Source organism: Xenopus laevis, chromosome 4L (assembly GCF_017654675.1).
Source record: "Xenopus laevis strain J_2021 chromosome 4L, Xenopus_laevis_v10.1, whole genome shotgun sequence".
Lineage (NCBI taxonomy): Eukaryota > Metazoa > Chordata > Amphibia > Anura > Pipidae > Xenopus > Xenopus laevis.
This window is the reverse complement of record NC_054377.1, coordinates 128,937,560-128,951,846: the sequence shown is the minus strand read 5'-3', so window position 1 is coordinate 128,951,846 and position 14,287 is coordinate 128,937,560. Positions and strand designations below refer to the sequence as shown.

At 39.9% G+C, this 14,287-nt stretch overlaps 1 protein-coding gene across 5 annotated transcripts in view; it reads right to left on the bottom strand.

Annotated features, from left to right (window-relative positions):
• The window catches only part of cntn4.L (contactin 4 L homeolog), a 208,761-nt gene that overhangs the window by 18,417 nt on the left and 176,057 nt on the right, over positions 1 to 14,287 (bottom strand). For all 5 annotated transcript variants that reach the window (XM_041590793.1, XM_041590794.1, XM_041590795.1 and 2 more), the window contains exons 5-9: positions 7,291 to 7,386; positions 6,418 to 6,621; positions 2,421 to 2,523; positions 1,270 to 1,454; positions 72 to 208 (exon numbers count right to left, since the gene is read on the bottom strand). In XM_041590793.1, coding sequence (XP_041446727.1) covers positions 72 to 208; positions 1,270 to 1,454; positions 2,421 to 2,523; positions 6,418 to 6,621; positions 7,291 to 7,386 — 725 coding nt within the window. The remainder of the gene's footprint in view (positions 1 to 71; positions 209 to 1,269; positions 1,455 to 2,420; positions 2,524 to 6,417; positions 6,622 to 7,290; positions 7,387 to 14,287) is intronic.

Here is a 14,287-nt window from a genome sequence, read left to right as displayed (position 1 = left end):
AGTCAATTACACAATTTGTGTCCATTTCTCCTACATGCAACGTTTGCTATGTCTTGGATACAGAAGCTTACTTTGCTCTGCAGGCGCTGCCCATTTTTGAGCCACGTGTAGGAGGGCTTAGGGCGCCCGCTAGCTTTGCATTCCCAGAGAATGTTCTCCTCGATGGCTATGTGAGCATCGTTAATCTTCTGAACCCAGGTAGGAGGGGCTGGAAGAACAATGAAAAATAGTCACTCCATAAATAAGCATGGCTCCTTTCTGCCAAAATGAACACCAAAACATAAACACTGTCTAAGTGCAGCCTCCAACTCACTGATCTAGAAAAGTAAAAAAGCTATACACAAAAGTGACATGTTGTGGGCTATGGGCAATCTCACAAAGGCATTGGTGCCATTGATTCAAAGATGACAGTATCACTGCTAAATAAACTATAGAATAGGGATGAGTGAAACATTTCTCCTGGTACAGATTTGCAGCTAACTTCGGTGTTTCGGCAGCGGCGAATATTTTCACAAAACTCGCCACGTGGCTCCTTTCATTTTGTGCCCCAAAATAAAAAGACATCTGACAAAATGAAAAGACTCTTTACAAAAAAAAATGGTGTGTGCAACAAACGCATACCGCATTTTATCCTTCCCACTCCTTCCACATCAACCAAAGGCATCTGAGCCATCCCCTATCTATATAAGAACATACACATAAATATAGGGTTTATTCATTTTACTGTAGGATTCAAAACACACAGACATTATCTGTTCAGACGTATTATTAGTTGTGTCTGTGTTTGTAAACAAGTAGTAATACACAGTAGATGGTACATTTTGCATAAAAAGCCATTTAGTTACAAAGTGTAGTAGTAGGAGCCATTTCCAGTCGACCAGAGGTAATGTCAAAAATCACAGACAAGTTTTTAAGAAATTGGCAACATAGGAGTCTTTTTTTCTATTGAAAAAGCAGATGTAGCACAGTGGATATGAGATCCTCTAACAATTTAGGGCATGTGTGTAGCAGTATACTAAGTGAAAAGCCCCAAAGCAGAAACAAGGTCCACAAAAAAGCCCATAGACTCTAATGTAGTTTCCGGCTAAAATGACGTTGCGCGGCAGAATATTTGAGACAAAAATGTTCCTCAAATTATTTAGCCAGTTTTGCGGATTTTACAGCAAAGAGAAACGGGACAGATTCGTTCATCACTACTATAAAACATTTAAATTTAGCATATACATATTTAAATGATCTGCATTTCCTATATCCACATTCCCCTCATACCAAAGTATGTGAGTTGCCCTCGCACCATGTTCTTCCCTCGTGTATTCTCAGCGACACACTCGTATGGAGCCGCATCCTCCTGCTGGAAATTAGGGATCTCCAGTACCCCGCTGGAGCGGTGCCTCCGTACTTTGCGTGAGATTGTTTTGCCATCTGCCCTCCTCCAGGTAATTGTGGGTACAGGACTAAGAATGAAAAGAGAACAGTGCTGAGGAAATTTTGACCTTTAGAAGAATTTGATACTCTGAAAGGCCAGGCATTGACAGGGTGTGCGGTGTCCCAAAGCATGCATGTAGTCATGGGTGGAGGCTTGTGTCCCTGTTTAGGTTTTTCATCTTTTAATCCCTAGCAGTTAAATATTTATTTCCCACATCTCATGCTGAGACCTAATAAAATCCAATTAATTGTTAATAACCCCTATCATACTTAGTCCTATATCTATGCAGGTTTTTGTTATTGGCTGGTTAAATTGGTTGCATGGCTGTGCTGTCCAACTTAATAAGTTGCTAAATATGTTATTTAACAATGCATTGTGGGGCAAACTGTATTAAAATTTGGAGCATAGTCCTGCAGCCATAGAAATCCCTTGGTAGCCAGCATCTGCTCTGAGGCATTCATTGAGACAGCATTGCTGTAGGATAAATGGTGCATTCTCCAACTTGAACATTTCCATGGCCACCACACTAGTGCCTATCTATTTATCGGTCTATCATAGTTTAATGTGAGACTGCTGAGTAAGATCAGACAAAGCAAGCATTAGGAACGCTGATGTTTTGATGGGTGAAAAGAAAGAGACACTAACATGTCAGAAGATGGTGGGTCCAAATTCAAGTTAGTGGCATAAGTGGTAGATTAATAAGTGAAAACACCAGTGGCTGCAGTACCATGAGAATTAATCAGCAAAGCCCCAGTTAAAACTGTGTGAGATGAAATTTGCACAGAGGAAAAAGAGCAGTGAATGGGAAGGGCACACACTGAGGATATCACAGTTTTGTGGCTTCCAATCTAGAGAGGAGTCCTGCATTTAATTGCATAACTGGAAGTTCATGAAATTGGATGACAGTTTGATCTTGGTCCTCCTTCTTGTGACCCCCCCCCGTCTCAAATGTTCCCAATCACCTCTAATTGCCACTTTCTTAAGCCACACTTACTTTCCCAAAGCGAAACATTCCAGCTTGACAGTGGAGCCTTTGGCCGACGGGACAGACTCAGGGAAATGCACTTCAATTTTGGGTTCATACTCTCCCATCACGCCTAAGAGACAGCAGAGTGCAGTGAGACTAAAAGGCAGCAAATCTTTTGCTTTTAATTCCCCCTTTGAAACCCACAATATGGACACATTCCTTTTAAGACATAATAAGGTTATGGATACATATGTTGGAACAGTCAATGTGGAGTTGTTCAAAGTGATACCGACACCAAAAAAACTTCAAAATATGAATGCAGATTTAAAGTTACCTATAGATCATATTGATCGTTTTTCCCTGATAGAGCTGTTTTTGTGAGGAATTGTTACATAAAGTTGCTAAACTAGGAATGCACTGCATACTCTATTTTGGATTCGGCCAAACCCCCGAATCCTTTGTGAAAGATTTGGCAGAATACCAAACTGAATCCCCACCCAAATTTGTATATACAAATCATTAAAGGGCATGTAAAGTCTAAAATAGAATAAGGCTAGAAATGCTGTATTTTGTATACTAAATATAAACAGGAACTTACTGCACCACAAGCCTAATCAAACAAATAATTTATGCTTTCAAAGTTGGCTACAGGGAGTCACCATCTTGTAACTTTGTTAAACATCTTTGCAAGACTAAGACTGTGCACATACTCAGTGTGGTCTGGGCTGCTTAGGGATCGTCATAAACAAAGCTGCTTGAGTTCTGCATGGCTGGGAAGTAAGGCGGGGGCTCCCCCTGCTGTTCATAAGTATGATTGTTTCCCTGCTCAGCAGTTAGGGACCATCTGACAATTCCTATCCACAGCAGTAAATGAAGGGAGAATTTCACTACATACAGTCAGGTTTCTTATAAAAACGGTACACATCTTTTAATTGAAGTATATTGGAGGTTTCTTTTTCATCAAAGAAAGTAAAAATTCGATTTTATTTTTTTGCCTTTACATGCCCTTTAAGTGGGAGTGAAAAAGAAGTAAAATATTCCTTGTTTTGTGATGAAAAGTCAAATGATTTTAAGGATATGGTTTGGCCAGGCAGAAGGATTCGGCCGAATCAAAAGCCTGCTGAAAAGGGCCGAATCCTGTCCAAAAACCGAAATGAATCCTGAAACCTGAATGTTTTGCCAACCTCACTGTCTCATCTCAACCTGTCAGAGTTTCTAATGCTCGGCTACTGCACAAATATGGCAGCCCCCTCATAAGGTAGTAGGTAATGTAAAAACCTTGGACAAAATTATCACTATTATGCAAAAGCAATGTTATGACAGATGTAAAAAAAAGGTTTCATTTCTGGTTTCAGTATCTCTTTAAGGAATATCTAGGACAGCAAATAAGAAAACAACATTTCAACTAATTACCTTTTTCTTGTAATCCACATGCATTTTATATGTATCACACATTGTCACAACCGTTCCAGTTCCTGACATATAACATGACACACCGGTAAGCCCATAAACTCACTGGGGCTCATTTTATAGCCATCTGGAGGGGCTGGACCCTCCGCCTTTATTTTTCCAATCACTGGGATAATTAAGAGATGATAATTAGCGCTAGCAGAAGTGCATGGGCAGACTGCAAAGCCGACACCAGGCCCCAGGTTGTATCATTTCAAGAGCACAGGCCTTCACTATGTGAAAGAGCCACAGTCCTACAGTGACATTCCCATCTAATCCCACTCAGAAAGATTTCCAGTCTGTCAAACACACACACAGCAACACAATCCCTCTCGGGGTACAGAAATCCACTCATGCTCTATCAGCCAGGTACACAAACACAATCAGTTCTGGCTCTTCGTATACCGTGCTCCACACTCTGCTGAATGTGCCATTTACTGAACTCAAAAGCACAGGTAGAAACGAGCAGCTGCAGCCCACAAATCCTCCATTCTTGCCCCTAGGCCCAGTTTATACAGCAGTACCTCCAGTTAAATGGCCAATATACCCCTGTATATAACATGGGCCCAACAAACAGGGTCCCAGCTGGAAATTGACATCTTATTGATAATCTGATATACATGTATTCCTGCATAGCTAAAGGGTAAGAATATATTTATACTTAAAAAATGTATATCTTAATATTATCATATTCCATTAAAACCCTACTTATTTTTTCAATGTAGAAAATATTTTTTTTAAAAAACAGGAATTCATCTTGCAGCTACATGCACTTGATGGGATCACATGTAACCTAATATTTATATATTTCATATATTCTGGGCAGCAATTTTCACTATCCCTATGGATTTTTTTTAGCCTTGGGCCAGGTATTTATCTTGCCACATGACATGCCCTCCCGTCCGGCTTTTCTGCCCAGATATCTATGCTGTAGAAAGTTGATACTAAACAATTTATTTTACACTTTGGGGAAACGACGATTCTCTGTACATTTGTTATTGTGACTGATCTCCTTGTTGCCTTTTCCTCCTCTTTCAGTTTGTATCCAACACGCTGTGCTTTACAAACATGGCTCCTGTATGGCAAACACACATATACAATCATTCTTTGTCAAGAACACACATAAACACATTGCTCTTAGATAAGCATGCCCAGCAATGTACTTAGTCTCCATCAAACAAACCCACAAACACACTGGATCTTTGTCAAGCAGACACACATGCACGCAGGCAAGATGAGGATCTTGCAGTGTATAGGATTATGTAAATGTACAACAGTGTCTTTACCATGGATATGTGCCAGTCAACAAGCTGTAGATCAGGGGTCCCCAACCTTTTTTACCTGTGAGCCACATTCAAATATAGAAAGAGTTGGGGAGCAACAAAAACGTGAAAAAGTCCATTGGGGTGCCAAGTGCTATAATTGGCAATTTGTAGCCTGTATGTTGACTGGCAGCCTACAGGAGGCTCTACTTGGCACTATACTTAGTTTTTATTCAATTAAAATTTGCTTTCATGCTTGGAATTCAAAAATAAGCACCTGCTTTGAGGACCGTGAGAGCAACATCCAAGGGGTTGGAGAGCAACATGTTGCTCACGAGCTACTGTTTGGGGATCACTGCTGTAAATGAACTCAACACATGTACATCATACTGAGTCACTCGCCAAGGCATTATCAGTGTTATTAACAAAAACATGCTGGACATGAACAGATTACTCTAACTAGAGCTGCAATAGGCAAAAGCCCTGTTTCAAACTGCCATACTGACAGTCGTATCCTTACTATACCATACTATCATACTGACTGTTACAATGTTATACACTCTTCTGCATACCAGATATGTTATATTCTAAAGTATAAAGTCTGATTTACCCTGACCATGTGATAATGCTCTGTGTACCCTATGTAATACATTGTACGGTATTCTATTTCACTCTCTCTGCTATATTCTATGCCATTCTTTCTACTCTACCGATTTCTCACTATGCCATACTTATTTCTGTACTGGCAGCTTTACCCTGGTTACGCCATAATTACTGCTGTACTGGCAGCTATACTGGGTTATGCCATACTATCTATTGTGCTGGCAATTGTACTCTGACCATGCCAAACTCTTTTGCTGTATTCTATTATACTGACTGCTTATCCTAATGTCGTCTGTTTTGCTGTCTGCTGTCATCTACACCATTTCATACTTTCTGCTATATTTTATGTCATACTACCTGCTGTATATTATATCACACAGTATTGCTAACTACTGTATCCCATGCCAAGCTGCTTAATGGATTACTGTATTGTGTCTGCCAAAAGGTCTTACGACTGCTATACCCTAACAATAACTGACACTTTTACCTAACCACTGTCTCCTTCCCATGCCATTCAGACAGACATGGGAATGTCATATTGTCTCAAACCATCATCTTGATGAATCGATATTTCTTTGCTTTCCTCCTGTGCTTTGCATAGTAAATTACAGATTCTTGACCAGAAAGCCAAGAGAAAAACCTGATTCTTAAGCATTGCCCTAGTAGCTTCAATGTGCTGGCGAGTCACTTGAAATAGAAATATCACGTACCATCAGTCCTAAGGGTGAGAGGGGTGCTGGGCCCCAGTTCCCGAGTGTTGGTGACGGTGTTTGTAACAACACAGGTGTAGTTGCCAGCATCAGAAGGCTCCACCTTGGCGATGTAAAGATTCCCAGTAACCTGTGACACAAAGCGTCGGTTGTCCTGCTGTATAAATGGCGGGTATTCGTTAAAGATCCACGCATAAACCAGCTCTGTACAGGACCAGAAAGTGACTGACATCAGCAACGGAAGCATTATTAATCCTAAATCTAATCGTGTGTAGAATGGAGTGTATGCAGGGTAACACTAAGGAGGTTATTTACTAAACTCCGTATGCAAAAATAACGAAAAATTTGTGAATTTTTATTATAAAATAGGACTTTTAAAAAATCACGAATTTTCTGAATTTTTTTTTTTTTTTTTTTAAATTCTTTTCGGAATTTATTAAACCCCGAGGATGGAAAAGTCTGAATCTGAAAATCCGGCATCTCAGACCTGTCGAGGTTGCATATAAGTCAAAAGTAGAAGTCCCAATGATTTTTTGATGTGCGCTGGGTTTCAGGCAATACCCCGAAGTTTTTGAACTTTTTGGGTGAAAATCACGAAAAAATCTTGAAAAACGTGAAAATCGGATGAAAAATCCAGAAAAACTGATTTTTCCAGGCAAAGCAAATTTTCTGGAAAATTTAATAACAAATAAGCATAAAAAACCAGAGCGGATTTGATCGGAGCTTGTAGCAAAAAATATTGAGATAAATTTGGACTTTAATAAATAACCCCCTAAAGATATTAGGAGTAGAACTAACATCTGTACCAAGTACTCTAATTATCCAAGAGATTTTAGCCTTAGAATAAAGAAAATTCACGTTAAATCTGTTTACCTCCGGAATGAGCAGGGGGGCCACACAGCAGCACCATTCCCTGCCCCTCTCGTACAGATACTGTGCTGCGGGTTCTTGTTTGGAATGAGTCGAGATCTGTGGGACAGAATAAAAATCATGACCCAATGTTTTCCCACAAACAAAGACTACCAACTATGTAAAAGAAACACCGGGGTTATCTACAGTGTCCTGCGTAGAGAGTCAAGATTGGCATCACAGTCACAATGCATTAAAAACAATATCTCAATCATGTTCCTGTTTCTTAGATCAGAGGAATATATAATTTAAACAGAGTTTTAATGCAGGACTCTGTAAGGCAATGCAAACTCAAGGGTTTTAAAGGGATTCTGTTATAGGAAAACATGTTTTTTTTTTTAAAAAAAAAAATGCTCCAGCAGACTTCTGTACTGAAATGTGCTTTTCAAAAGAGCAAACAGATTTTTCTATATTTAATTTTGAAATCTGTCATAGGGCTAGACATGTTGTCAGTTTCCCAGATGCTCCCAGTCATGTGACTTTACTCTTTGTACTCCTTACTGCTGCACTGCTTGGAGTGATGCCATCCACCTCCCTTTCTCCCCCAGCAGCCCATCAGCAGAACAATGGGAAGGTGACCAGATAGCAGCTTCCTGACACAAGATAACAGCTGCCTGGTAGATCTAAGAACAGCACTCAATAGTAAAAAATCCAAGTCCCACTGTGACTCCTCCAGTTACAGTGAGTAGGAGCAACAATAGCTTATCTGAAAGTAGTTCTATCATGAAGTGAGGCTCTTTCTGAAAGCAAAGGATCAGGCACAATGGCCTTAGATACCTACACACTAATATTATAGCAAAAAAACCCTCAAACATTTATTGCTTCAAGAATAAAATGTTATATGGTAGAGCAAATTATTTGTAATGTAAAAAAAACTACATCATTAAATCCATTTAACAGAATCCTTTTAAAATTTGGACATTTTCACTACCCTCGTCACTAGGTGAATATGTTACTACAAAGGTATTTACCAGGGCAGAAGGAGACTCTGGCAAGGATATTTGCAGAATTTACAGGATGAGTCAATATGATAACTATACAAGCTAGGAGAACATTATAAAGAGAAATAATGTTTCATTAGAAAAATACAAATAGAAGGATAACAATATTTATTGGCTCCATGGTAGGTAAGGGGTGGTGAGGGGTCAGAATGAATGTGTGAGATTTATGGAGATGGCCTACTTCGCTCATGGACACATCAGAAAATCCAGCCTGAATGTAAACATGGGTGAGATTTGGTGGGAATATGTATTTGCTGTCCTAGATATTCAAAGAACTATAGCTGAATTATGAAAACAGACGTGATTTTATATGTATACTATAGAGAGGAATATGGATTCAGCAGTGATTGTGTGTATATGTTATAGATTTAATATAAAGATTGAGAACTCAGGTTTAAAATATAGTTACTAGGTAAAATACTGTATATATGCACAGTACACACTGTTATTGTCTACAACAACTGATATTTACCTTCTGCCGCTTTCCATTTCTGTAATAGGAGTCGCTGACCCCGACAGGCTAAAAACTATTGCTCTGTGATACTGCAATTTTATTGTTAATTTTTATTACTGCTCTTTCTGTTCAAGCCCTCTCCTATTATTCATCTGACAGTCTCTAATTCAAACCACTACCCGGTTGCCAGGGTAGTAACCAGACAACCTAAACCATTAAAAAAAATCCAAAAAAATACAAATTGCCCACTGCACTTTTGAGTGTAAATGATACTTTGTCAGCTTGATAGGATTAGTGTGGTCCAAACAATGCTGTGCCAGATATGAAATAAAGGCAGTTTTAATATTCAATAATATTCAATTAATATTTAATAATCGCTTGAGAGTGCTGCAACTTCTGTGGATTCTGGGTATAAATGAGCCCTAAAATCTCTGGGTGGTGCTTAACAAAGTGGAACCCTCCAATGATTATGCTTTCCTCCACCTTTACATTGAATAAAGCAGCAATGTGGCACCTATTTTGCATATGTAGGGGGAAAAAAACACTAACAGCCTCTTCAACTTTGTGAGCATTACCAAGTGGAAAAGAATTAATTATGAATCGGTGACAGTGCTAATAATGTTTAAGTGCTTATGGAATTCTAATGAATTATTATTCTTGTTTAAGGAAAGAACAGGATGCAAATCTTCCGATCTGACCTTTAGAGATGCGCTACTTGCTTAATTAGAAAAACACAATGCCATAGTAAATAAATCAGAAAAGGATTCCACTGTGTGTTGTTAGATATCTTCTCGGCTATGTTTCTGTCTCTGGTGCTCTGCTGTGTCACATGTGGAATGATTTCCATTTATATGCTCCTTTTCAGGGGCCCCTGTCTATCCCTCAGCGCAAAGAATGGGCTTAGACTTGGCATAACAGCTGCAGTTTGGGGGATTCTGGGAAAGGTTCCTTGTCAATAACGAATGTCACTTTCCATAATTCACATACTCTTGTCTCTTTATGTGTTCAGCTAAAGCTTATTTTAATGAGCGCAAGTGCAAAGCAATAGTTTTGATGCAAAAACTGAGCATACATTGACACTGTTCAATGAGGTTCTTGCACTAATACAGGCGCCTTTAAACTATCAGCAAACGCCAAAGCACCCGTCAGCCTGCGCTAATGAATTCAATGGAAGAACACACACTGAACACTGGAATTACTGACAACTTGGACTTCCCTCTGTGATTTATGTCAATAGATGCTACTGACTTGCACCAAGCAGTGATGGGCGAATTTTTCCCATTTCGCCAGAAAATTTGTGAATTTCGAAAAAAAATTGCGAAACGGTGAAAATGTTGACACCCGCGTCAATTTTGAAGTCAGCGTTAACAAGAAGGAAATCCTGTAGAAAACAAAACCCATACACCCACCCCACGTAGACCCCACTCCCTCCTCCCCCCAGGCTAACTGCCCCCCGGGGAAATGCCCCATACTTTATACTTACCCCTTGTTGCAGATTCTGGCAGCAGACTTCACGGCATCCATCTTCCAGGTCCTCAGTAAGCTGACTGATCAGCAATCTCCGTCAATTTCGGCGCCTGCGCAGTTGTTGAAAACTGCCAAATTGTTCCAACTACGCATGCGCCAAAATACCGATCTCCCAGTCAGCTTACCGAGGACCCGGAAGATGGATGCCGTGAAGTCCACTAGCAGAATCTGCGACGAGGGGTAAGTATAAAGTATGGGGCATTTCCCGGGGGGGGGTGCAGTTAACTTGGGGAAAGAAGGTCTACGTGGGGTGGGGGGGGTACAGGTTTTTTTTCTACAGGGTTTCCGTCTCCTTTAAAGTCAACGGGCGTCTGAATAATGTTGATGTTCAACGATTTTGACGTGAGCGACTATTTCGACTATTTTTTTAAAACCGGTGAATTTTCGCAGCAGTTTTGTGAATGTATTCGCTGGCGACGAATGGGGAAATTCAGTGTGAATTCGCGCCTGGTGAATTACTTTGCCCATCACTAGCGCCAAGTATATGAGATGCTAAAGCTGTTCTTTATATAAAGTTAATTTTAAACCTTTAAATGAACTTTAAGTATGATATAGAGAGTGATATTCTGAGACAATTTGCAACCCATAAGTAACCCATAAGTAACACCATTCAAGCAGCAAGTACACCGCTGCCCTACTACTCCTAATCGTGGCAAAAGTAAGTGTAAGGTGAACACGCTGGGGGAGGGGGGGCTGGTTATGGGTATCTAATATTTTTGAGATCTACCAAAATATTAGATACACTAGTCCATTGCAGGCAAGTTGTACAATGTGAAGCAGAGAACCGCTGAATACTCACCTTGAATACAATGTGTCCAGGATTCATAAGGGGTAATGGGTTAGACATGTAGGGGTTGTTCACCTTCCAACACTTTTTTTCAGTTCAGATGGTTTCAGATAGATCACCAGAAATAAAGACTTTTTCCAAACACTTTCCATTTTCTGTGACCGTTTTTCTAACATTGAAGTGTAAAGTGTCATTTTCACCTTCTAAAGCAGCTTGGGGAGGGGTGGGTCGCCGACCCTGTAAACTATTCTAAATTGATACATTTAGTTGATACATTTCTTATGTCTGTCCCTGCTGAGCAGAATCCCTGCGGCTGTTAAAATTGATACAATAGTTGCTGATACTCCCACAGATGCTGCTCAGAAATGTATCGACTAAATGTTGCAAAATCTGAGTCTGCACCTGAATTACTACTGAGCTGCCAGACTCAAACACCAGAGACAGGAACATTCAACTTTAAACTTAGATTTCGGAAAAAGCTGCCACCAGTTAAAAGGAGTCTCGTGGGCAAATAAAAAAGTGCCCTCAACTCCCATAGTAGGAGGAACCATGCAGAAAAGTACACTTTCTCTACAGTTGGTTTCCATTTCTGACAATATATATATGTAGAGAGAGAGAGAGAGAGAGAGAGAGAGAGAGAGAGAGAGAGAGAGAGAGAGAGAGAGAGAGAGAGAGAGAGAGAGAGAGAGAGAGAGAGAGAGAGAGAGAGAGAGAGAGAGAGAGAGAGAGAGAAATGAAGATCGCACTTGCAGATCTTAGAAACAATAAGTGTCTGTTTATTCAGTGGACAAAATCTATTGTCATTTCTAAGACCTGCGAGTGCGATCTTCATTTCCTCCTCTACATTTAATCCTCATCAAGGACTGCACCCAGGCACAATTGATGTCATTTTCGTGAGTGCCGGTTCTTGCTTCACTATATATATATATAAACCTATAAAATATATTAAATAAAGTAACATATACATGAATATTATTATATATTAAGTTGATTTCCCGACCTTTTCTCTCTGAACCAACTCTAAAGCAGCACATCTAAAGCTGCAGGAGCGAGCAATAGATTATAAATGTAAGCAATGTATATTTAGTATGAGGGGCTGTGTGAGCCACTTCTAAACTCTGTCTGTCTGTTGTGAATTACAGCGGGGATGGAGTGAAGTGCCACTGTGCTTGTGGCCGTGCTGTGTCACTGTTGGGGGCTGTGTCACTTAGTTGGAGGGAGAAGTGCTTAGGTCCTTCTCGTTTGATTTGTTGATGTTTAATTATGCACTAATTTAATTTAATTGTATCTGTAGCAAATATTTTGTTAATTAATTGACCTGAACACAATAACATGCTGATTTTTTAATTAGTACCATCCAAGGGGGGTAATAGGGCAGAAAATGATCATTGACTCATTGCAGAAAGTCTCCTAGCAACCCCTGTTATTAGAAGCATTTCGAGAGAGAATGTCACAACCTGCCCCAAACTGGGAATAAGTCAGCCGATATTATAAGCCTAGGAATTGGGCAGCTGCTGATATCACCCAGCTACGGCTTCTGTAAATGCCCCACTTGTTTACCCTGGCCTACTTTCCATCCATGCAAATGTCTAGCAATTCACTACATAGGTTTGGCTGCACATATAGGGGCAGATTTACTATAGGGTCGAAGGGCGTTTGTAGGCACTTCGCTGATTTACTAACAGGCACAGGCGTAACTTCACAAGCGAAAGAGACAGACGCTAGCCCTCATTCGCACTCTATGGCAAGTGGACGATACTTTGCAAACTCACTAAGATGCGGATTTTACTGAACGTTACCTCTTTCGCCAGCTCAGACCAGGCAAAGTGCATTGGAGTGCACAGATCTTCCTCATTCTTCTGTTACTTACATCATATTTTTTAGTGGAAAAAGTTTCTAAGTCCAAAAAACGCTGGCGTCTTTTTGGAGTGATAGCATGTAAAAGTTCTTACATTTTTTTCAGGGTAACCGGGTTCCCCCCTACATTTTCTAACATATGGAACATAAACTATACAGTGGGCTCATGTGTTAGGGCATTATAACAGCTCTATTGTCTTTATTAAAGTAGAAGGAAAGGTTAAAACAAATAAGGATTTGCTCGTATTGCCAAAGTAATGCTAGAGAAAATTCGCCAGCGTTCTGTGCAACTTTGCATTTGAGTAAATTAGTCTGAGCACATTTTCGCCTGGCGAAGTGTTGCAATGGCTGCTAAGCCGTCGCTGGCGAATTTTCGCTGCTTAGTAAATTTACCCCATAGAATAAACATTGATTACTGTTATAAACATTGTCATTGGTTTGCTGCAGTGTCGGACTTGGGTCTATGGCCTACCAGATATCCAGATATAAAGGGCCTTCTACAATAAAAATTAGATGTAGATGGTGTTAAATGTTATATTGTCCTATAGCCAGTCTGATTTTTCAGGGCCCGAATTATCTTTTAAGACTAGTGATGGGAGAAACGGCGAAAAATTTGCGAAACACATTTAAGTCCTTTATAAATTATTTTGATGCAAGCGACAATTTTGATGCAAGTGACAATTTTTATACGAAAGATTGTTTTGTTCAAATGCATTAAAGTCAATGGGTGTCCGAATAATATTGATATGCAACAATTTTTATGCGCGCGTAAATTTTTTTTTGTCATGGCGAATTCTTCGCTGGTGAATTTTTGCCACAGTTTCATGAAAAACATTTGCGGCCGGCAAAATACGGAAATTTGCCGGTAATCCATGCCTGGTGAATAAATTTGCCCGTCATTATTTAAGACCAGACTCCTATCACACTGGGCCTTTTTTATACAGGAAGAGTTTGTACTGTAAGGAAAGCTTAGTCTTTTGCACCAGATGACAGAATAATGGAGAACTCTTAGGTGCTAAACTAAGTAATGTTTTAATAAAACAAAGAGCAAAAGACAAACCATTATCAGAGCAATCAATCTGAGTTATCTGATAATCCCTAGTGCTGGGCCCTACAGATAAGCATAATGTTACTACAGCTGATAAACATACAAGTATTACACGTCCCACAGGGATTGATTGTTCCGTGCTCGCCTATAATGGAATGGGGGAGGCTGGAGCCAAGCAAGAACTTTCCTGTATAGCCAAATAGCTATTGTGCTGTAAATCTCAACTAGAAAAACCCCTTGTGAGGCATATGGGCCATTCTGATTTGCCTAGCCTACCCCTTATTGGG